The following is a 25550-nucleotide window of genomic DNA, read 5'->3' on the forward strand; positions in this document are numbered from 1 at the left end:
ATCTTTATTGATACACAGGTGTGCAGAGTCAGTTCACTACACCTGTGCAGTCAGTTCACTATTCTTAGGTATCATATTATTTTATAGATACACAGGTGTGCAGTCAGTTCACTACTCTTAGGTATCATATCATTTTGTAGATACACAGGTGTGCAGAGTCAGTTCACTACACCTGTGCAGTCAGTTCACTATTCTTAGGTATCATATTATTTTATAGATACACAGGTGTGCAGTCAGTTCACTACTCTTAGGTATCATATCATTTTGTAGATACACAGGTGTGCAGAGTCAGTTCACTACTCTTAGGTATCATATCATTTTATAAATACGCAGGTGTGCAGAGTCAGTTCACTACTCTTAGGTATCATATTATTTTATAGATACACAGGTATGCAGTCAGTTCATTACTCTTAGGTATCATATCATTTTATAGATTCACAGGTGTACAGTCAGTTCACTACTCTTAGGTATCATATTATTTTATAGATACACAGGTATGCAGTCAGTTCACTACTATTCAATACTAAATTGTTTTATTGATAACACAGGTGTGCAGAGTCAGTTCATTGGTCTTCAGTAGCATATCATTTTATAGATACACAGGTGTGCATAGTTAGTTCACTACTCTTCAGTGGCATTTTATAGACACACAGGTGTGCAGAGTTCACTTCTCAGCAGCACCTTGTTGTATACACAGGTGCGTATAGTCAGTTCACTTCTCCTCAGCAGTATTTTGTTTTATAGATACACAGGTGTGCATGTTGTATGGATAAATTTGAAGAGCTGGACATCCATGTCAGACTGTAGATAAACCAAACTCCATTTCCTGTAAGGAAAACATCTTAAATCACAGTATAGTTTTTACAGTAACATGACTGTCACAATGTTTGTATGTATCGTTTTATTATTTTCTTTTTTTTTTTGTTCAGTGCAAACAGTAGCAAATGTGCCAGATATGATGGAGTCTCCAGTGGACTGATGGATGAGTAGTCAGGCAGGCCTATCTGTCGGTGTGTGTCCTCATAACTACTGTCCCAACTATCTAGGCTAGAGAAGTTGAGCCCTGCTTCCTTCGCTCACGCTTCTCCTTAATGGCCAGCATTCTCTTGTTTTCAAACGTCTTTATGCCACTGGAGCACAGCATCCTCCAGCGAGAGTGGTCAAGGGCATCAGTTTCCCAGAAAGCGATGTCAATGTCACAGGCTTTGAGGTTTATCTTCAAGGTGTCCTTGAAGCGCTTGCAGGGTCTTCCAAGTTCACGGTGGCCTTCCTTCAGCTGGCCATACAGTAGCATCTTCGGGATCCTGCTGTCTGTCATGTTGAAAAGTTTGCCATCTGTGCGAAACTGAATGTAGATGCCCCGGTCACAGTCTTGGAAGGCGTCAATCAGCATGGTAGAGAAGAGAATGGAGAACAGTGTGGATGCCAGGACACAGCCCTGCTTCACTCCATTTACCACAGGGAACGGATCTGACATGTCAATATTTTCCTGTACTCTTGCCTGCATGCCATTGTGGAATGATGTAATCAGCTGGATTAGGCTCTCTTGGCAGCTGAAGGTTAGGAGGATCTTCCATTGATCACAGTGTTCACTGTGTCGAAGGCCTTAGTCAGGTCTACAAAGACCATGTGGAGCTCCTTGTTCTTCTCATGGCACTTCTCTTTCATATGGCGTACAGCAAACACCATGTCACATGTTCCCCTGCCTGAGTGGAAGCCGCACTGTGCTTCAGGGATGACTGTGTTGGAGACATGGTCAACCAGTCTGTTCAGTATGATGCGGGCGAAGATCTTGCCGGCGATGCAGAGGAGAGAGATTCCACGGTGGTTATCGCAGGATGTTTTGTCTCCCTTCTGTTTGTAAATGTGGACAGTTGAAGCATCCTTGAAATGCTGGGGGACCTCCCCTCTCTCCCAGATAGACTGGAACATGGCGGTCAACTTGTCTGTCAGCACCTCGCCTCCATACTTGTAGATGTCAGCCTGGGTTCCATCTGCTCCTGGTGCTTTTCCTGACATTGTCAGCTTCAGGGCCTTCCGGGTCTCGGCCTTGGTGGGAGGGGCAGCTAGTGAGTCATTGACTGGTAACTGTGGGAGGGCTGCAATTACCTTGTCAGATACGGATGAGTCCCTGTTGAGGAGGGTGTTGAAGTGCTCTGCCCAGTGGGCAAGGATGTCTTTCTTGTCTCTCAGGAGGGTGGTCTGGTCCAAGGCTCAGACAGGGGTTGATCCTGTGATTCTCGGCCCATACTCAGCTCGGAGACCATCATGGAAGGTATTCATGTCGTGAGCATCAGCAGCGGACTGAATCTCTTTGGACTTTCTCTCCCACCAGGTGTTCTTTATCTCACGCAGCCTCTTCTGTACGAGTTGCTTGGTTTGCAAGTACTGGTTTTTCTTCCTCTGGCAGTCTTTATTGGAAATGTGATCCTGATGCCATATGTGCAGTGTGTTCAGGAGCTTGGAGATTCCAGAGTCGTTCTTGTCAAACCAGTCTTTGTGGCTCCTCTGTACAAAGCTGAGTGTGTCAGCTGCTGCTGTGTATACAGCATCTCTAAAGGTGCTCCATACCTCTTCTACATCAGTCGATGCAGGAATTTCTTGGAGAGCTGCTTGGATTTGCTGCTGCAGCACGTCCTTGGTGGTAGTGAGGCGGTGGATGTTCAGCTTCCTAGGGGGTTTGTGCCTGGCTGGTTGGAGCTTGCGTGAAAGTCCGATGTTCATCTTGCTGCGTACCAGGCGATGATCCGACCAACAGACTGCTCCTCTCATGCAGCATGTAATGGAAACATCACCTCTGTCCCTCTGCCAGACAATCACATAGTCCAGCATGTGCCACCGCTTGGAGCGGGGGTGCATCCATGTGTTCTTGTACTTGCCTGCTTGTTGGAAGAGGGTGTTGGTGATGGTCAGTCCATGCTGCGCGCAGAGCGAGAGCAAAAGCAGTCCGTTGGAGTTGCACTTGCCAGTGCCGTGCTGTCCTAGGACTTTTGGCCATGAGGAGTAGACTAGTCCGCGCCGACACGGGCATTGAAATCTCCAAGGATGATCAGCCTGTCCTTTCTGTCTACCGCTGAAATGGTGTGGCTGAGCTCCTCGTAGAACGCTTCTTTGTCATCAGGGTTGGTCATCGTTGGGGCATAGCAGCTTATGACTGTGGCGAAGCAATCCTCAGACAGCTTCAGACGCAGGGTCATCAGCCTATTGTTTATCCCATGTGGAAGGCTGTCAAGCTGTTGTGCAAGTTTGGTTTGTATGGCAAAGCCCACGCCTGAGGTTCTTGGGGTGCCATCTGGCTTCCCAACGCAGTAGAAGGTGTAGCCCCCTCCAACTTCCTCCACCTGGGTTTCACCCGCAAACCTGGTTTCGCTCAGGGCTACTATTTCCACCTGGTAGTGATCAAGCATTCTAGTAATGAGCGCTGTGCGCCTTTCTGGTCTGTCGTCTCTGTCTAAAAGGGTACGAACATTCCAGGCACCCAGAGTCAGGGCATGACTCCTGGTTCTTTTCTTCTGTTGTTTTCGACTGCTAGTGTTGGATGTCCAAGTAGGTGCGGTTTCCTACTAGGTACTAGGTGAGGCAGGCTTTGTTTAGGGGTCTTTTTATTTCCCCTTCATCATGTGGGGAGAGCAGTGCTGTCCCTAAAAAGGGCTGCTCTGACATTGTGGGAGGATACGGGCGCTGCATCTGCCCCAGTCTACGGTGGACGACCATCACCCCACAGCCGCCTGCGTGCAGAGTCGTGACTAGGAACTGCCAGCAGCATCCTCTGCCTGTCCCCGTTACCACTTCTCCATCGCCACAGGGCTTGGGAAAGCTGGGTGTTGAAGGGCTAGTTCATCGTTCCGACATTAGCCTGGTTGCCTGACCAGCATAGGTGACTTATTTTTAGTGAAAAGGAGTTGTGCAGTCCCTTTCCCACTCTCTTGCCTACCGACGCTCAGAGTCCCACAGGTGCAGATACTACTACGTGTAGAACAGTCTAGGCAGGTGCAGGTTTTTTCTTTGGAGTTCCGTCTCCTAGGAGGACTTCCAGCCAAGGATAAGAGCTCCCCCTGCCCTTTGGTCATCCTCTTTCGCCTTCACAGCCGTTGGGAAAGGTTTCCTCCTCCACCTGGTCCATCATTGGGAGACTTCACATGCGGCAGGTAGTACTTGGTTACATGGTGATGGTACCAGTAGCAAGGGCTATGCCCCTGACCTGACCATGATCTCTATGGCTGCGATAAAGATGAGGATAAGTTAGAAGAGGGACACGCTCATAAAGCAGAGAATGAAATAAGTGATTCATGTGTGATGGTGGTTAATGTCCTGTACACTGTTGAAAACAGAAAGGCTGAAGAGATTTCTGCTTTCTCCACTGTCCTGCTCACTGTTGAAAATGAGTAGGCTAAAGAGAAAATTCCTACTTTCTCCTCAGGTTTATGTATGATATCAGTTATTTTTTGTTGTTTTCTGAGGGAGAAATAGGCAGGTGGGGTTCGTCTGTTTCTTCACTGGTTGGTATATGATATCAATCACTTCTGTTGTTTTTATTTTATGGAGGAGATAGATGGGGGTGGGGGTTAATAACCAGTGTCGTGTGGGGAACATAGTCAGACTGGATTGTTAGATTTGGACTCCATATTCACCTGCACCCTAGACCCACCAGTCCACACATTATTTTTCATATCTTAGATAATAAATCTCTGCTTTAGAAACATAATTCTCAATAAAGCGGTTGAAACATCTATTTTATCATTCAGTACCTGGGCTCAACGCTTAGCTTGTATCAGAGATTTAACATAAGATTACAGTTTGGCCAACAGCAGAGTGAGAGCTGTATGATCAGTGGTGTCTCCACTGCAATGGGAATTCATTTACAGCTTGGTTTTTTGGGAAAGACTTTGACTCTCAAACTAGGAGGCAAGGTTGCACTGGCTCTTAGTGCTGCAGTCTTGGGGGCTAATTGGCCTTTTCCCAACACTGACTGTCCTACAGCTCTGTTGGTGGAGAGTGAGGATGTGATTTGGGATAGACGCTCTCCACCATAACCAATCTCTAGCCCAGATAGTTGGGACAGTAGTTGTCTGCTTTGCTGTTTGGACAGTAGTTGCCTCCTAAGCTGTTCAGATGGTCATAGTCTATAGTCCTGACTATCATACATCATACTGTCTTTAGTAGCACCACCTGTATAGTCCTGACTATCATACATCATACTGTCTATTGCAGCACCACCTGTATAGTCCTATCATACATCATACCGTCTTTTGTAGCACCATCTGTATATAGTCCTGACTATCATACATCATACTGTCTTTTGTAGCACCACCTGTATAGTCCTGACTATCATACATCATACTGTCCTTTGTAGCACCACCTGTATATAGTCCTATCATACATCATACTGTCTTTTGTAGCACCACCTGTATAGTCCTATCATACATCATACTGTCTTTTGTAGTACCACCTGTATATAGTCCTGACTATCATACATCATACTGTCTTTTGTAGTACCACCTGTATATAGTCCTGACTATCATACATCATACTGTCTTTTGTAGCACCACCTGTATATAGTCCTATCATACATCATACTGTCTTTTGTAGCACCACCTGTATATAGTCCTATTATACATCATACTGTCTTTTGTAGTACCACCTGTATATAGTCCTATCATACATCATACTGTCTTTTGTAGTACCACCTGTATATAGTCCTGACTATCATACATCATACTGTCTTTTGCAGCACCACCTGTATATAGTCCTATCATACATCATACTGTCTTTTGTAGTACCACCTGTATATAGTCCTGACTATCATACATCATACTGTCTTTTGTAGCACCACCTGTATATAGTCCTGACTATCATACATCATACTGTCTTTTGTAGTACCACCTGTATATAGTCCTATCATACATCATACTGTCTTTTGTAGCACCACCTGTATATAGTCCTGACTATCATACATCATACTGTCTTTTGTAGCACCACCTGTATAGTCCTATCATACATCATACTGTCTTTTGTAGCACCACCTGTATAGTCCTATCATACATCATACTGTCTTTTGCAGCACCACCTGTATATAGTCCTATTATACATCATACTGTCTTTTGCAGCACCACCTGTATATAGTCCTGATTATCATACATCATACTGTCTTTTGCAGCACCACCTGTATGTAGTCCTGACTATCATACATCATAGTGTCTTGCAGCACCACCTGTATATAGTCCTGACTATCATACATCATACTGTCTTGCAGCACCACCTGTGTGAAAGCAGCAGGTGTGGGTGCTGAGCAGGAATTGACCCGTCTGGCAGAGCGCACCAGTCTGCTGGAGAAAGAAAACGCTGAACTTACGCAGGAGCTGGAGCGAGCCATCGATCAGAACACCCGCATGTGTCAGACTGTCATCCACCTTGAAGCCTCTGTTGACAAACTGAAGGCGAAGCTGTCTGTCCTGAAAGAGGACACTGGGTAAGGGGAGTGACAGGGAATCATCATTGTTGGGGAATATCCATGATCTTTGTCATGTTAAAGGGAATGACAGGGAACCATCATTGTTGGGGAATATCCGTGATCTTTGTCATGTTAAAGGGAGTGACTGGGAATCATCATTGTTGGGGAATATCCATGATCTTTGTCATGTTAAAGGGAGTGACTGGGAATCATCATTGTTGGAGAATATCCATGATCTTTGTCTCTGGGGCACTTCAACAGTGTATTGCTGACGTTAAGGCATGGAGGAATCAAAACAAACTACAACTAAATGATAGTGAAACTGGAGCTATCATTATTTCTTCAAGCAGACTGTCTATAAACAACTCCTTACCTTCCTCTCTCAAAACTGGATATTGAGATGTAGACTTTGTATCTTCAGTGAAAAATCTGGGTGTGACGTTTGATTCAAACCTTTCAATGTAGAAACACATAAACAATCTCTGCAAGGCTGCATACTTTCAAATTTGAAGTGATTGGGAATCATTGTTGTTGGGGGATATCTATGATCTTTGTCAGGTTAAAGGGAGTTACTGGGAATCGTCATTGTTTTTGGGGGGAACCAGATCATTGTCATATTAAAGGGAGTCACTGGGAATCATCATTGTTTGGGTTGGGGGGTAACCAGATCATTGTCATGTTAAAGGGAGTCACTGGGAATCGTCATTGTTGGGAGGGGAGGGGGTGGGACCAGATCATTGTCATGTTAAAGGGAGTGATTGGGAATTGTCATTGTTGGGGGATAACCATATCATTGTCATGTTAAAGGGAGTGATTGGGAATTGTCATTGTTGGGGGATAACCAGATCATTGTCATGTTAAAGGGAGTCACTGGGAATCGTCATTGTTGGGAGGGGAGGGGGTGGGACCAGATCATTGTCATGTTAAAGGGAGTGATTGGGAATCATTGTTTGGGGGATAACTATGATCTCTGTCATGTTAAAGGGTGTGATAAGCACATTGGATAAACTGGATTGTAAGGTGACCAGATGAGGTCAAAAATGAGAAAAATATCTTCTTGTGGTACAATAATTACTGTATTACTATTAGTATTGTAGTGTATATTAAAAAATGTATGTCCTTAAACTATACTTTAGAAAATGTAACTTTTTGAAAACAGCAGTATAGATGGATAAACCTTGACCACTTTTCCTACAGCACTGCTAAGAGTGTAGCGATGTAACCTCAGTGTGACTAATCATCAAACCATGACCACTTTTCCTACAGCACTGCTAAGAGTTAAGCAATGTAACCTCAGTGTGACTAATCATCAAACCATGACCACTTTTCCTACAGCACTGCTAAGAGTGTAGCAGTGTAACCTCAGTGTGACTAATCATCAAACCATGACCACTTTTCCTACAGCACTGCTAAGAGTGTAGCAATGTAACCTCAGTGTGACTAATCATCAAACCATGACCACTTTTCCTACAGCACTGCTAAGAGTGTAGCAGTGTAACCTCAGTGTGACTAATCATCAAACCATGACCACTTTTCCTACAGCACTGCTAAGAGTGTAGCAATGTAACCTCAGTGTGACTAATCATCAAACCATGACCACTTTTCCTACAACACTGATAAGAGAGCACTCAGCAGCAATGTGACCTCAGTGTGACAGTCTGACCACTGCTAAGAATGTAGCAAGGTGACCTTAGTGTGATAGTCTGATCACTTCTAAGAGTGTAGCAATGTGACCTCAGTGTGACAGTCTGATACTTTCTAAGAGTGTAGCAATGTGACCTCAGTGTGACAGTCTGATCACTTCTAGGAGTGTAGCAATGTGACCTCAGTGTGACAGTCTGATCACTTCTAGGAGTGTAGCAATGTGACCTCAGTGTGACAGTCTGATCACTTCTAGGAGTGTAGCAATGTGACCTCAGTGTGATAGTCTGATCACTTCTAAGAGTGTAGCAATGTGACCTCAGTGTGACAGTCTGATCACTTCAAAGAGTGTAGCATTGTGACCTCAGTGTGACAGTCTGACCACATCTAAGAGTGTAGCAATGTGACCTCAGTGTGACAGTCTAATCTCTTCTAGGAGTGTAGCAATGTGGCCTCAATGTGACAGTCTGATCACTTCTAAGAGTGTAGCAATGTGACCTCAATGTGACAGTCTGATCACTTCTAGGAGTAAGAGTGTAGCAATGTGACCTCAGTTTGACAGTCTGATCACTTCTAGGAGTAAGAGTGTAGCAATGTGACCTCAGTGTGACAGTCTGATCACTTCTAGGAGTAAGAGTGTAGCAATGTGACCTCAGTGTGACAGTCTGATCACTTCTAGGAGTAAGAGTGTAGCAATGTGACCTCAGTGTGACAGTCTGATCACTTCTAGGAGTAAGAGTGTAGCAATGTGACCTCAGTGTGACAGTCTGATCACTTCTAGGAATAAGAGTGTAGCAATGTAACCTCAGTGTGACAGTCTGATCACTTCAAGAGTGTAGTAATGTGACCTCAGTGTGACAGTCTGATCACTTCTAAGAGTGTAGCAATGTGACCTCAGTGTGACAGTCTGATCACTTCTAGGAGTGTAGCAATGTGACCTCAGTGTGACAATCTGATCACTTCTAGGAGAAAGAGTGTAGCTATTTGACCTCAGTGTGACAGTCTGATCACTTCTAGGAGTGTAGCAATGTGACCTCAGTGTGACAGTTTGATCACTTCTAGGAGTGTAGCAATGTGACCTCTGTGTGACAGTCTGATCACTTCTAGGAGTAAGAGTGTAGCAATGTGACCTCAGTGTGACAGTCTGGTCGCCAGGGTGAACTTTGACCTGCTGACCTGCAGCCTTGCGGCGGACAGCAGCCCCCAGGTGATGGAGGATGTGGACAGGCTGAGGAGGCTGACAGAGTCCCTGAGGGAGGCTGACCGGGAGGAGGTCAGTCACTGCTTCCCCACAAACCGGGTAACTGACCCAAATTGTGAAAACTGGTATTAAAAATGGGACATAAGTTACTGCTTCCTCACTCATGCTTCAGTAAATCTGTTTGTTAAACTGACCCAAATTGTGAAATTTACTTTATTTAGTATTTAAAATGGGATGTAAGTTACTGCTTGCAGCTTCCCTATTCATACTTCAATAAAACTGTTTTACTGACCCACCCCCACTCTCCCAGCCAAGAGGACTTTAGAATAGTGAGCATTTGGATGGTCCCTAAAGGCCAACTAGCCCTTGAGTCTGCAGCACTAACAGCCAGTGCAATCTTCCTACCTACTTTGAGAGTCATAGTCATTCACAAAAAAAAAAAACAAAGAAAAAAAAGAGACTAGGCTGTAAATGAATTCCCATTGCAGTGAAGAAACCATTGGTATAGAAGTGTTTGACTGACCATCATTATGACTGTTAGCAGTAAAGGGAGTGGGAGATGATAAGACAAATGATGAATGTTAGCAGTAAAGGGAGTGGGGGGATGATAAGACAAATGATGAATGTTAGCAGTAAAGGGAATGGGGGGATGATAAGACAAATGATGAATGTTAGCAGTAAAGGGAGTGGGGGGATGATAAGACAAATGATGAATGTTAGCAGTAAAGGGAGTGGGAGATGATAAGACAAATGATGAATGTTAGCAGTAAAGGGAGTGGGGGGATGATAAGACAAATGATGAATGTTAGCAGTAAAGGGAGTGGGAGATGATAAGACAAATGATGAATGTTAGCAGTAAAGGGAGTGGGGGGATGATAAGACAAGGGGAGAATGGTGTGGGACAATGTCACTTTGGTGGTTGTGATGATGAGACAGCAAATAAATAGAAATATGAGAGGAAACTTTCATAACTCAACAGTGATTTCTGGTAAATGTGCTATACACATTACTGTCGGGATGAAATAAGTAAAACAAAACACACAAACAAAAATGGAGAAATACCCCGACTCCTTCACAATTACGGACTACGCGCTGATCAGTCCTGGTTCATGCAGTCAGGAAAAGTTTGGGGAAAAGGAAGTATTTTCCAGGTGAATTTTAACAAATCAGCAAAATGAAAAGATGATCAAAACGTAAGGAAGTATTTTCCAGGTGAATTTTAACGAATCTGCAAAACGAAAAGATGATCAAAGCTTTTGAAAGCAAGTACATGGCACTTTTTTTAACAACAACAATATAAATAATGGGAGAGAAAACTCAAGACTCAATGAATATTGTTTACAGTCATGATGTTAAGGCCAGACACGGTAGTGAAATTTTGACCAAATCATGATTTTTTATGATTTTCGTTTTTGCGCATAATTTGCTTCTTCAGCATCTAATCTTTATAGTCATTTTCATATTTTGTACTAAATCAGTCGCAAAAGGTGTTATATTTGCAAATGAAAGTTGCTTCCTGATGTTGATTTTGTCTGAATTTTTCAAACATCGTCCAAAAGTGTTGATTTTACACCTTAGCAACGTATACTTTCATTTCCCGAAGCCTATCATATCGCATATCAACAGAAACAGCGTCATCTTGTGAATGCACAGACCCGGTTCTTTTAGTTGTTGAAACGGACTATAAAACACTGCGAGCGATTTTACACACACACTGTATCGCGCGAACTTTCCCGAGTTTTCCCAAATAAGGGCATAGAGTACTATGACAGTGCAGTTTCATTGATGAGACTGACACCAGTGGAAATTTCAGCCAATCAGATTTCATTCCGCTGGGCTCAGCCAGCCTTCGGGCACGCTCGGCTCCCTCCGTCGAGAAGCCAAAATGGCCGTCCAATAACAACAACATGCTGACATGAAAGTGTTTTTTCTCGTCAATTGTTGATTATTTTGCCAGCTAAGACATCTCCTGGATTCATCATGCCTCGGCATAAGCAAGGAAAGAGACGATTGCACTTGATAGCTGCTGCAAAAGCAAAATGGCCCAAATGTGATGCGGCAGCGACTGAAAGCGTGGCTTCGAAGAAACCTTCGACATCAGACTCTGATAAAAGTGCGTTGAGAAGAAAGATCGAAATCATGAACCCTGTCGCATATAATGGTGAGGTGGAAGACCAGAACTGGACTTTGCTACACGTTTTCCAGCTGACCAGACTGATGAGTGACCTGAGTTGCCCAGAGTGCGGAGAAACGGGACTGTCAGTCAGTGTCCGAGAGAGGGAGAAAGCTGGTTTTGCGGCAAAGCTTGCCATGTGCTGCGATGGCTGTGGTTATGAAAAGTGCGAATTCTCATCCCCACGAACTGGATTCAATGACAAAAAGAATACAGGTTTTGAAGTAAACAACAGGATGACCATGCTAAGCCATGAACTGGGAGGCAGCTACACTGCTCTTCAAACCTTCAGCACTGTCATGGGAATACCAGGCATGCATTTGAAAACTTTCCAGGCCCATGACAAGAAAGTAACAGGTATGTTTGTGAGGTTTTTTTGATGGTTAAAAAAATCTTTAACTGTGCAGTACAAATACACACAAGTGTGCACACATCCCTGCACTGATAACCACTAGTGAAACATTACACTGTCAACCACTGAATCAGTCACTCAGGCAAAGTTTTGCTTGTTCAGTCTTGACTATGATCCATGTGTGTGTGTGTGTGTGTGTGTGTGTGTGTGTGTGTGTTTGTTTGTTTGTTTGTGTGTGTGTGTGTGTGTGTGTGTGTGTGTGTGTGTGTGTGTGTGTTCATGAATGGGTGAATGCATGTATATCAGTTATGTGTGTAAATTATGCACAGTGTGTGTGTGTGTGTGTGTGTGTTTCATTGCAATATTATATATTTATGTATGTGTATATGTGTATGTGTGTGTGATATTTAGACTCATCACCTGAGGAAGGAAAGTAAACTATGTAAATGATATAGTCGTGAGCACAGCACAAATATCTCACAAACATTATGCATTTTTCAGCTGCTGAAATTGAATCAGGGTCAACACTCTTAGAACGCACAGCAGCTACAATCCAGCAGGCGTATGCAGAGACCAATGAAGACCTGCAGGGGGCACTGGATAAAGGTGAAAATCCAGTCATCAATATCAGTGTTTCATATGATGGAACATGGCAAAAGAGAGGATTCACATCACTGTATGGTACGCCACCCTACGACGTCTCAACAACCGAGAGGAGGAGGCCAGGGATCCAGATGCCTACTAAGCAGGAGGACACTAGCTTGTAAGTACCCCCTTCCACTGTGCTCTCCAAAACTGCTCTCATATCAGGAGTATGGGAAAGCCAGACCACTGGAATGTGTCTGCCAATCTGTGTAAACCATTTCACGTTCTTTGTGAATTTGTCATCATGTGAGCTGTGAACTGGATTATTATTGGCCACAAAACACTTCAATTTCAACTTCTTCTCTTACCTGGTGGTTGCTGTGCTGTGGATTGACATGCTGGGTGAGTAAGTTTTACCACTTGTGCTAAACAACACTCAGCCAGTAAAGTTTCTGTTCTTCTTTCTCCGTTTTCTGGGTTTTCTGTTTTTCGCACTCTACGCACATTTCAAATGGCTAAAACTTTCGCAAAAATAAACACAGAGCCTTAAAATTTGGCATGGTGCTTCTTTAAAGTATGGTGCTTAAAAGTACGCATTGCTGTTTTGAAACAAAATGTATAGTTATGTTTTATTTGAATTTTATTTAGAACAATCGGTGCAATATAACTGCGTTGACCAAAAAAAATTCTCAAAAATATAAATTTGTCATTACATCAAAAAGCTATCCGTACTAGATATTAACATTCCTAAATTAGATCAGAAAACAGATTTTGGCTAAGTGCAATTGAAAAAAAGCCTTAGGCTTTTAAAAATTTTTGTTTGGCAGCCATCTTGGACTGTTTCCATGGCAACCGGAGGTCCAAACACCAAAAAAAGAATAGTTTTGAACTTCCCAGTAAATATACTTTCAAAGTGTAATACATTTTAAATTATGGCAACAAACACCTCTGATATGAACTTTACTGTAGTGTCTGGCCTTAATTACCTGTGTTTCAAATTAAGATGCTGTGCAGCCGTAGCAGACCTAAGGTTTGTGAAACAGATCAAAATGGTTTGAAAATGTTAAGGAATTTGACAGTGAAAATGTTGTCTGAACCCTGTCAGGGAAAGACTTTTTCCCATTGGATGGACCTCTTATTCTCCATTGTTGGTATTGGTCTCTTCCATGGGGAACAATACTTTTTACTTCGCAAATCCAGTGCCACCACAAAGAAAATCACCCATCAGTTGTTAAAAGCAGTCAGCTGCAACAAGGCAGTAAGACTGGTTTGACTGCAGTCAAGTAGTGTGTATTTTCCTGTTTCAGGAGGACCATGACTTGGCTGCAGAGGAAGAGACGGAAGAAGACAGCAGTCAGATTCATGTAAGATACACTTTGTGTGGTTAGTTTTTCTAACATGATTCTGTTCATAACAACAGTCCTTCACAGGGGTGTTGGTGCTGTTCATGAGCTGCACGCAGCTGACATCTTTTCTCTCTTTGTGTGTGTGTGTGTGTGTGTGTGTGTGTGTGTGTGTGTGTGTGTGTGTGTGTGCTTTTCTTGCCGAGAAGGATGAGTGGGTTCTTTGTTGTTCTTTTGAAACTAACAATTGTAACAACTTTCTTGATAATACAGGAAAATATTGTGCATTTGGTGAAGAATAAAACAGAATGTGGCCAGCAAATGATGCCACTCCAAGGGATTCGGCATCCCCTTTGTTTTACCAGCCAGAAAATGATTGTCATGTGAAGCATCCTGTTCTCAGCACGTCTGTTCAAATCAGGTGTATAGTTAAATATCAGTATTGATTTATTTCACTTACATCAATTTGATTCTGTTATTGCGGAATATGGTTTGTGTAATGTAGATGTTTAGAGCTCACTATTAAATGTGCTGCTTGTTGCAAACATGTGTGCTATATTGTATTGGAAATGTGTTCATGAAAAAAATATCTGTTTAAACCAACTTGTTGATGGTGTTGTTTTATGTCTTCTATGTTGCTTGTTGTTTACATTTGTATATTATTCTGTTTGCATTCTTTTCATTAAAAAGAAAAAAATCTGAGGTTGAACTAACTTGAATATTTACTTGGTTGAGGAAGGTGATGTGAAAGCACTGAAGTATTCAAGTAAGTACAACTTATGATTCTGAGTATGGAAACTTTCTCCTATGTAGTTGATGATGTTCCATGTCTGGTTCACACTTAGAATGACACCAGGCTGGGCTCCAGTGGGTGGTAGTCAGGCTGTTACACTGGGTTCGAGCCCATTGTCTTCCACCAGACCTTGAGTGGTCTATGTGATCTCCAGCCAAATATTCAAGAAGTGTGATAAGACCTCGCCAATATCAAAACTTGCATTCATCAGTTGCTTGTTATGTAAGTGTCATCTTCAGCCTATAACAGTCTCACTACAGAATAACTTAAACATTCCCATTTCAATTTACTGTATGGTATTCAATGTTCTGGCTCTGTGTCAGTGCGAACCATAATCTGGAACGGGTTTATTTTTTCATTATTCATTTGAATTGATGGATGTTTCATTAATTTATCTGTAGTCTGTTCTAACAAGCTGGTGATGATAGACTCAAGATAAATCATAAATAAGATAAATGGAATTCAATATTTCTGTAACAATTCTGCTGCACTTGGGGACAGTTGAATGGACTGACATAGGACCAGGATAGCTGGAGGTTGCCAGTTGGTGGCCTATGTCCTAGCTGGGGACAGTTGAATGGACTGACATAGGACCAGGATAGCTGGAGGGTGCTAGTTGGTGGCCTATGTCCTAGCTGGGGACAGTTGAATGGACTGACATAGGACCAGGATAGCTGGAGCGTGCTAGTGGGTGGCCTTTGTCCTAGCTGGGGCAACAAGCGTAGATGAGGTGACAGCAATTCTAAAAGAAAAATCATCAGAAGTGACCCCAAAAAGTGTGGTGAAGGTGGAAACGGGTGATGTGTGGTCAGGACGACCTGAGCAGTCCAGACAGCCGGGCCAAGTGGACGGAGCACGTGCTGCGTCAGGCCAAGATGTCCAGGGAGCTGAACCAGATCCTGGCCAAGAAACAGGACCTGGCCAACCAGATGAGCCGTTCTGAGGGGGAGATCACTGCCCTGCGCTCCCATTATGAGGTGGGCCCTTGATGCTGCTTGTGTCATTCATGTTGTTTGGTTACAGTAGGTTCTTGTTGTTGGTGTTGTGTTGTTCATGTTGTTGGGTTACAGTAGGTTCTTGTTGGTGTTGTGTTGTTCATGTTGTTTGGTTACAGTAGGTTCTTGTTGGTGTTGTGTTGTTCATGTTGTTTGGTAACAGTAGGTTCATGTTGTTGGTGTTGTGTTGTTCATGTTGTTTGGTTACAGTAGCTTCTTGTTGTTGGTGTTGTGTTGTTCATGTTGTTTGGTTACAGTAGCTTCTTGTTGTTGGTGTTGTGTTGTTCATGTTGTTTGGTTACAGTAGCTTCTTGTTGTTGGTGTTGTGTTGTTCATGTTGTTTGGTTACAGTAGCTTCTTGTTGTTGGTGTTGTGTTGTTCATGTTGTTTGGTTACAGTAGCTTCTTGTTGTTGGTGTTGTGGGCCCTTGGTGGTGTTTGTGTCCTTGATTGACTCGTGACTCTGTTTTCCATGACTCACTTCTATTGCCCCAATTTTCATCGTCTTTATTCTCCTTCTCACCCACTCCGACTCATCAAATAGACGTAACAGAGGACTCATCCCACATGTCTCATTGCATGCATGAACCTAATAAACTGAAAATTTGTTTATTCAATGCGCAATCAGTGTGCAAAGATGGAAAGGCTGATGTCATTGCCGACTTATCTTGGATGAAGAAGTTGACGTCGCATTCCTCACAGAGGCATGTTGCCTCGGTGGTTTATCAACTGGGAATTGACAAGTAATGTGTTTGTTCTGTATTGTCCATGTGTTCTGTGTGGCTTATTCAGGATTAAAGAGGCTATGCCAGTCTTGAATAAAAGCTAATTTGTGTTTGCACATTTCTTCTGTCTTTGCTGCTGTGTGCACATGTCAAATGATTGGTATAAGGACAGGCCCAGCGCTTCCTTTTTGAGGAAGTGTCTGGGTTTGTTCCAATGTACCTTTTATTTACCTGTGTGCTAATTGAATAGGTAGCGTAAGCATCACTGACTTGAAGTTGTGTACCTTGTGTAATGGAGAGAGTTACCACTCTTCACTATTTGTTAATCAAGAATCTGGGTGTCCACCTTGATTCAACCCTTTCCATGCAAAACTTTGTTACCCAAACTGCCAAATCTTGCTAATACCACCTTCGTCACATCAGCCTGATCAGAAAACATCTTTCTACCGAAGCAACTGTCAAACCTGTCCTCTGTTTCATTATGTCTCATATCGACCACTGCAGTTCACTCCTGTCTGGTGTGAATGAATCCTCTATTCACACCCTACAACACATAGTGCCGCACGCCTTGTACTCAAGAAGAAGACTGACCACATCTCCCCTCTTCTGTCACAACTTCACTGGCTTTCTGTATCAAAACACATACACTATAAACTTGACACCATTTGTTACAAGTGCCTCAGCAATGCAGCCCCTGACTACCTGACCAATCTACTTAATGTCTACAAACCCTCATGCACACTCCACTCTTCCTCTGATCCTCTCACTTTCCATATTCCATGTACCAAGCTCAGTACCTTTGGCCCACGTGCCTTCTCTGTTTATGATACATGTCTGCACTGTGGATGTATGTGTAGAGATGATACATGTCTGCATTGTGGATGTGTGTGTAGAGATGATACATGTCTGCACTGTGGATGTATGTGTAGAGATGATACATGTCTGCACTTTGGATGTGTGTGTAGAGATGGTACATGTCTGCATTGTGGATGTGTGTGTAGAGATGATACATGTCTGCATTGTGGATGTGTGTGTAGTGATGATACATGTCTGCACTGTGGATGTGTGTGTAGTGATGATACATGTCTGCATTGTGGATGTGTGTGTAGTGATGATACATGTCTGCACTGTGGATGTGTGTGTAGTGATGATACATGTCTGCACTGTGGATGTGTGTGTAGTGATGATACATGTCTGCATTGTGGATGTGTGTGTAGAGATGCATGTCTGCATTGTGGATGTGTGTGTAGTGATGATACATGTCTGCACTGTGGATGTGTGTGTAGTGATGATACATGTCTGCATTGTGGATGTGTGTGTAGAGATGCATGTCTGCATTGTGGATGTGTGTGTAGTGATGATACATGTCTGCACTGTGGATGTGTGTGTAGAGATGGTACATGTCTGCACTGTGGATGTGTGTGTAGAGATGGTACATGTCTGCATTGTGGATGTGTGTGTAGTGATGATACATGTCTGCACTGTGGATGTGTGTGTAGAGATGGTACATGTCTGCACTGTGGATGTGTGTGTAGAGATGGTACATGTCTGCACTGTGGATGTGTGTGTAGAGATGGTACATGTCTGCATTGTGGATGTGTGTGTAGTGATGATACATGTCTGCATTGTGGATGTGTGTGCTCAGACGATGATGGAGTGGCAGAGCAAAGTTGCCCAGCTGCAGAAGGAGAAGGAAGAACTGTCTGTGATGCTGACCGACACACACACCACTGACAACACCAGCAAGTAAGTTGTACTTTGTTTGGACTGCTTGTGTTATTCTTGTTTCATGCCAGTGCTGTCAGTTGTACTTTGTTTGGACTGCTTGTGTTATACTTGTTTCATGCCAGTGCTGTCACTGCAGCATCAGTCAGTCTGACTGTAAATGGCTGTTGTACTGAGCTGTTTCACCAGGCTCTCAGATATTGGACAGTTTAGCAGGTGCTCATTACAAGTACAGCAGACTGTTTTGGGCTTGCAAATTTTATGAGCAAAACAAGACATAGTTTTGATAAATGTGACGCAGCACACGAAACCGGTGTAACAGGCCAGATCTTCTTACCCTGGCCAGAGTTTACACCTGTAAGAACTGGCCTAGGCCAGAGTTTACCCCCGTATAATCTAGCCTGGGCTACATCATACCTGGGGTATAGTTTGGCCTAGGCCAGTTTATATCCTCTGGGCCATTTTTACCCCGTCTCTTTTTCTCTGAAATACATTGATATTTGAAGAGTGCCAAGATTAACAACATTAGAATGAAGGGTATGTGAACTGTGAGGAATTTATTTTACACAATATTTATTACCAGCAGGCTTTTATTCAAAACTGGAAAGTAATCAATGTACTTGTTGCTTGGATAAAACAGGAACACCTGTTCTAACTGATATGTTTGAACATGAAGTTCGTTCCTAGAGAAAGCATCGAAGCCTATCTATGTAGTCTTTATGAACTTTCAGAACATGCAAGCTTCCCAGATAGAGAAGATGCTATCAGAGACAGATTAGTGCTTGGAGTTCTTATGCAGAGCTCTCAGAAAAACTACAGCTGCAACCAGACTTGAAACTTGAAGAAGCAGTACAGCAAGCATGGCAGTTTGAACTTGTGAAGCTGTAGCCGAATGAACAACGGCAGTCTCAGAAGATTGATGCAGTGCACACAGAGGTGTAGCAAAAAGCAGAGGCCAAGGTAGCAACAGAAGTTTTCCTGGAAATATAGGCTCTTCAAGAGGCCATAGAAACAGCAGACCAGGTTCTTCCAGTGCAGCTAGAGGAGGATTTCCATGCTGTTCAAGATGCGGATGTTCACACAACAAAAATGACAATTGTCCTTAAAGGAAAATGATGTAGAATTTGTTCAAAATTCAATCATTTTGCAGTATGTTGTCGCAGCAGTCATGGCAAAGTAACTGTCAACTCTGTTGAAGAAGAAGGAAAAAGGAAGAATTCTTTTTGGGCTCCATTGGCAAAGGCCAATCTCCTTGGCTCATTACACTACATGTTAATAACAGAGATGTAGTTTTCAAACTAGACACTGGAGCAGATGTGTCAGTTCTCATAGGCTGTCCACATAATCTTCTTCAGTGAATTCAAAAACTTCAAAACAATGCTGCCCATCTTTCAGAGTCCCACGTACTGATCACATTTCTCCTCACCTCTGCACTCTACATTGGATCCCCATTGAAGCAAGAATTAGATACAAAGTTGTGTGTCTCTGCTATTCTGCTTTCCACTCTACAGGACCTACATATCTTTCTGACCTTATTAGTGTTTACACTCCCGTAAGAAATCTCTGCTCTTCCTCTGACTGTTACCTTTTGAAACTTCCTCTTGTCAATGCAAGAACCTGTGGTGAATGTTCTTTCTTCTTTGCTGCTCCTCACATCTGAAACAACCATCCTCATCATATCATATGCATCTGATTCTATCTCTGCTTTTCGCTCATTATTAAAAACTCATCTTTTTAAAACCTATTGATGAGCGCTCTCAGCTTCCTTGTTCTCCAACACCACCCATGTCAGCTCACTTTAGAAGTAAGTATGAAGAGTGGGAAAGAGAGAGAGAGAGTGTGTGTGTGGAGGGGGGGGGGAGTGGTCATGAATGATTATGTAATTTGTAATATTTTTCTTCCATGTAAAGTGCCCTGAGCTATTAGAGAGAAAGGGCACTATATAGATGTACATTATTATAATTATGTCAGTCCAAGAATTCAGGAAATTCAAACCACAGTCAGTTATTTCCAAAATTCGCAGTCTGGGTGGTTACATTGATTGTGAAGGTTTGTTTGAAACTGAAGTCATGGTTCATGATAAACAGTAAACCCTAAGAATCTACATTGTGAACCCAAAGACAGACAACTTGCTGAGTCGAGAAAGAGTGTCAAGAATGGGACTTGTAAAGAAAATTGACACAGTTAAGGATCCTTGTGGTGATTTGAATCAATCACCAGTGGACTGTCCCCCCGTCAAAATCGCTCTCAAGGACAGTGCTGAACCTTACAGTCTATGCACAGCAAGAAGAATTCCAATACCATTGGTTGACAAAGTCAAGAAAGAGTTAGGAAGGATGAAAGAAACAGGTATGATGCACAGCAAGAATTCCAATACCATTGGTTGACAAAGTCAAGAAAGAGTTAGGAAGGATGAAAGAAATAGGTATGATGCACAGCAAGAATTCCAATACCATTGGTTGACAAAGTCAAGAAAGAGTTAGGAAGGATGAAAGAAATAGGTATGATGCACAGCAAGAATTCCAATACCTTTGGTTGACAAAGTCCAGAAAGTGTTGGAATGGGTGAAAGAAATAGGTATGATGCACAGCAAGAAGAATTCCAATACCTTTGGTTGACAAAGTCAAGAAAGAGTTAGGTAGGATGAAAGAAACAGGTATGATGCACAGCAAGAATTCCAATGCCTTTGGTTGACAAAGTCAAGAAAGAGTTATCAATAGAGTATCAATACTTTCAGGACAATCTCATTATGAATGTACAACATTACACACTCAATGACAGCAACAACACAAGAGCAATGTATGATTTATGCAACAACACTGCTTAGTAAACTCCAGGATATATAGTGTGGTTATTAGACACTTCAGCCATCCCATGGCATGGTTATTAGACACGACATCCATCCCATGCCATGGTTATTAGACACGACATCCATCCCATGCCATGGTTATTAGACATGACATCCATCCACTGCCATGGTTATCAGACACTTCTGCCACCCCCTGCCATGGTTATCAGACACTTCTGCCATCCCATGCCATGGTTATCAGACACTTCTGCCATCCCATGCCATGGCTATCTGACACTTCTGCCATCCCATGGTGTGGTTATCAGACACTTCAGCCATCCCATGCCATGGTTTTTAGATACTTCAGACGTCCTATAGCGTGGTTATTAGACACTTTAGCCATCCCATGCCATGGTTTTTAGATACTTAAGACATCCTATAGCGTGGTTATTAGACACTTTAGCCATCCCATGCCATGGTTTTTAGATACTTAAGACATCCTATGGCATGGTTATTAGACACCAGCCATCCCATGCCATGGTTTTTAGATACTTAAGACATCCTATGGCATGGTTATTAGATACTTCAGCCACCCCATGCTGTGGTCATTAGACACTTCAGCCATCCCACAGTGTGGTTATTAGACATTTCAGCCATCCCATGATGTGGTTATTAAGACATTTCAGCCATTCCATGTTGTGTTTATCAGACACCTCAGCCATTCCATGGCGTGGTTATTAGACACTTTCGCCATTCCATGGTGTGGTTATTAGACACTTCAGCCATCTCATGGCATGGTTATTAGACACCTCAGCCATCTCATGGTGTGGTTATTAGACACTTCAGCCATCCCATGGTGTGGTTATTAGACATTTCAGCCATTCCATGTTGTGTTTATCTGACACCTCAGCCATCCCATGGTGTGGTTATTAGACACTTCAGCCATCTCATGGCATGGTTATTAGACACCTCAGCCATCTCATGGTGTGGTTATTAGACACTTCAGCCATCTCATGGCGTGGTTATTAGACACCTCAGCCATCCCATGGTGTGGTTATTAGACATTTCAGCCATTCCATGTTGTGTTTATCAGACACCTCAGCCATCCCATGATGTGGTTATTAGACATTTCAGCCATTCCATGTTGTGTTTATCTGACACCTCAGCCATCCCATGGTGTGGTTATTAGACACTTGAGTCATCTCATGGCCTGGTTGCAGGGTCAGTGAGCAGCGCCGGAAACGACTGCAAGAGCTGGAGACAGAGATGTCCAGCCTGAAGCGCAAGATAGCGGAACCGGCAAAGACTGTGAAGCTGAAGGAGCAGTCACAGAAACAAGTCAACCACCTCAACTCTGAAATCTTGGTATGTGTTCTTGTGTGTCTGTGTGTTGGGCACATTGTGTGCCCTTGTGTGTTGGGCACATTGTGTGTCCTTGTGTGTCTGTGTTGGGCACATTGTGTGTCTGTGTTGGGCACATTGTGTGTCCTTGTGTGTCTGTGTTGGGCACATTGTGTGTCTGTGCTGGGCAAATTGTGTGTCCTTGTCTGTCTGTGTGTTGGACACATTGACTGTTTGTGTGTGTCCTTGTGTGTCTGTGTGTTGGGTACATTGTGTGTCTGTGCTGGGCAAATTGTGTGTCCTTGTCTGTCTGTGTGTTGGACACATTGAGTGTTTGTGTGTGTCCTTGTGTGTCTGTGTGTTAGGCACATTGTATGTTCTTGTGTGTCTGTGTGTTGGGCACATTGTATGTTCTTGTGTGTTAGGCACATTGTACGTTCTTGTGTGTCTGTGTGTTAGGCACATTGTGTGTCTGTGTGTTAGGCACATTGTACGTTCTTGTGTGTCTGTGTGTTAGGCACATTGTGCATTCTTGTGTATCTGTGTGTTAGGCACATTGTATGTCTGTGTGTTGGGTACATTGTGTGTCTGTGTGTTGGGCACATTGTGTGTTCTTGTGTGTCTGTGTGTTGGGCACATTGTGTATTCTTGTGTGTCTGTGTGTTGGGCACATTGAGTGTCTGTGTGTTGGGCACATTGTGTGTCTGTGTGTTGGGTACATTGTGTGTCTGTGTGTTGGGCACATTGTGTGTTCTTGTGTGTCTGTGTGTTGGACACATTGTGTGTCTATGTGTTGGGTACATGTGTGTTCTTGTGTGTCTGTGTGTTGGGCACATTGTGTGTCTGTGTGTTGGGCACATTGTGTTCTTGTGTGTCTGTGTTGGGCACATTGTGTGTTCTTGTCTGTTTGTGTGTTGGGCACATTGTGTGTCTGTGTGTTGGGCACATTGTGTGTTCATGTGTGTCTGTGTGTTGGGCACATTGTGTGTTCTTGTGTGTCTGTGTGTTGCGCACATTGTGTGTCTGTGTGTTGGGCACATGCACTCAAGGCCTGACTAGCTTGTTGGGCTATGCTGCTGTCAGGTATCGGCCTAGTTGTATAGTGTAGTGTATATGGATTTGTCTGGACGCATTGACACCTTGAGAAGCTGAAACTGGAATACTGAAACTTTGTTAATATTTGACTGGAACTAGATATGTATTCATGCGTTATAGAAAATGGTGCATTAAACAAGGCCTCGCCTGTGAAATTATAGTGTGTGTTCAAGTGTGTTCCAGACACTTGTGGTGTCTGTGTTGTACACATTGTGTGTTCATGTTTCACTGTAACTGAGTATGTATTCATATGCTATAGAAAATGATATGTTAAACACGGTCTCAACTGTGAAGTCATGGTCTGTGCCTGTGCATTGTACACATCGTCCAACACTTTGGCTGATGACGCCTGTCTTGCTTCTTTTAGTCCTTGAAGACAGTGTCTGTGAGGGTCTGGATTCAAATCCCAGCTGTGCCCTTTCTCTCAAGTTTGACTGGGAAATACAACTGAGCGTCTAGTCATTCGGGTGAGACAATAAACAGAGGTCCTGTGTGCAACATACGCTAGGATCCCAGAAAAAGAACCCCAGGCAACGAAAATGTGTTGTCCTCTGGCAAAATTCTGAATTCACTCTGATAGGTACATAATTTTTTTTTTTTTTTTACACATATGCATGCAGTCAAGGCCTGACTTAGCATGTTGGGTTGTGTTGCTGGTCAGGCATCTGCCTAGCAGATGCGTAGTGTACAGATTTGTGCAAAGGCAGTGCCGCCTCCTTGAAAAGTGAAAAGTGAGGTGTTGTGTGGCAGGTGTACAGTGTATAGAAAGGTGAGGTGTTGTGTGGCAGGTGTACAGTGTATAGAAAGGTGAGGTGTGTGGCAGGTGTACAGTGTATAGAAAGGTGAGGTGTTGTGTGGCAGGTGTACAGTGTATAGAAAGGTGAGGTGTTGTGTGGCAGGTGTACAGTGTATAGAAAGGTGAGGTGTGTGGCAGATGTACAGTGTGTAGAAAAGTGAGGTGTTGTGTGGCAGGTGCACAGTGTATAGAAAGGTGAGGTGTTGTGTGGCAGGTGTACAGTGTATAGAAAGGTGAGGTGTTGTGTGGCAGATGTACAGTGTATAGAAAGGTGAGGTGTTGTGTGGCAGGTGTACAGTGTATAGGAAGGTGAGGTGTTGTGTGGCAGGTGCACAGTGTATAGAAAGGTGAGGTGTTGTGTGGCAGGTGTACAGTGTATAGAAAGGTGAGGTGTTGTGTGGCAGGTGTACAGTGTGCAGAAAGGTGAGGTGTTGTGTGGCAGGTGTACAGTGTATAGAAAGGTGAGGTGTTGTGTGGCAGGTGTACAGTGTATAGAAAGGTGAGGTGTTGTGTAGCAGGTGTACAGTGTATAGGAAGGTGAGGTGTTGTGTGGCAGGTGTACAGTGTATAGAAAGGTGAGGTGTTGTGTGGCAGGTGTACAGTGTATAGAAAGGTGAGGTGTTGTGTGGCAGGTGTACAGTGTGTAGAAAGGTGAGGTGTTGTGTGGCAGGAGTACAGTGTGTAGAAAGGTGAGGTGTGTGGCAGGTGCACAGTGTATAGAAAGGTGAGGTGTTGTGTGGCAGGTGTACAGTGTGTAGAAAGGTGAGGTGTTTTGTGGCAGGTGTACAGTGTGTAGAAAGGTGAGGTGTGTGGCAGGTGCACAGTGTGTAGGAAGGTGAGGTGTTGTGTGGCAGGTGTTCAGTGTATAGAAAGGTGAGGTGTTGTGTGGCAGGTGTTCAGTGTATAGAAAGGTGAGGTGTTGTGTGGCAGGTGTACAGTGTATAGAAAGGTGAGGTGTTGTGTGGCAGGTGTACAGTGTATAGAAAGGTGAGGTGGTGTGTGGCAGGTGTACAGTGTATAGAAAGGTGATGTGTTGTGTGGCAGGTGTACAGTGTATAGAAAGGTGATGTGTTGTGTGGCAGGCCTTGAAGCAGCAGCGTGTGAAGCTGATGAAGCAGATGAAGGAGGAGGGCGACCAGTGGCGTAAATGGAAACAACAGAAAGACAAGGAAGTGCTGCAACTCATGCAAAAGGTGACTGTCTGGTTTTTACTGGATACATGTCTGACTTGCTTCACTTGTATATGTGATAAAGATGATAATAGTGATTTTGTCTTTCTTTTTATTATCAGTATACTTTTTTTTAATGTTGTCTGTTTATTGTAATCATATAAAAAATTTCTAGTTTTGTTCTGTGTGACATGGAGAAAGGAGTGGTAGGATCCTGTGTTCTTAATGTTCATTAACTTGCTGTCTACTGAGACAAACCAGACACATATCTTTTATTGTGGGCTCTTTTTGACAGTGGTATTCAGACTGTACATGTCTGTGTGTTTGCAAGTTGTTATAATTAAGGTCAGCATCTAACTGTATGTGTTCCACATTATT

General features: G+C 43.3%; 1 protein-coding gene across 8 annotated transcripts in view; it reads left to right on the top strand.

Moving 5' to 3' along the window:
* Positions 1 to 25550, top strand: part of LOC143283876 (chromosome-associated kinesin KIF4A-like) — a 178649-nt gene that overhangs the window by 26575 nt on the left and 126524 nt on the right. For all 8 annotated transcript variants that reach the window (XM_076590258.1, XM_076590263.1, XM_076590262.1 and 5 more), the window contains one exon: positions 6254 to 6469. In XM_076590258.1, the coding sequence (XP_076446373.1) occupies positions 6254 to 6469 (216 nt within the window). The remainder of the gene's footprint in view (positions 1 to 6253; positions 6470 to 25550) is intronic.

Source organism: Babylonia areolata, chromosome 7, assembly GCF_041734735.1.
Source record: "Babylonia areolata isolate BAREFJ2019XMU chromosome 7, ASM4173473v1, whole genome shotgun sequence".
NCBI classification, from domain to species: domain Eukaryota; kingdom Metazoa; phylum Mollusca; class Gastropoda; order Neogastropoda; family Buccinidae; genus Babylonia; species Babylonia areolata.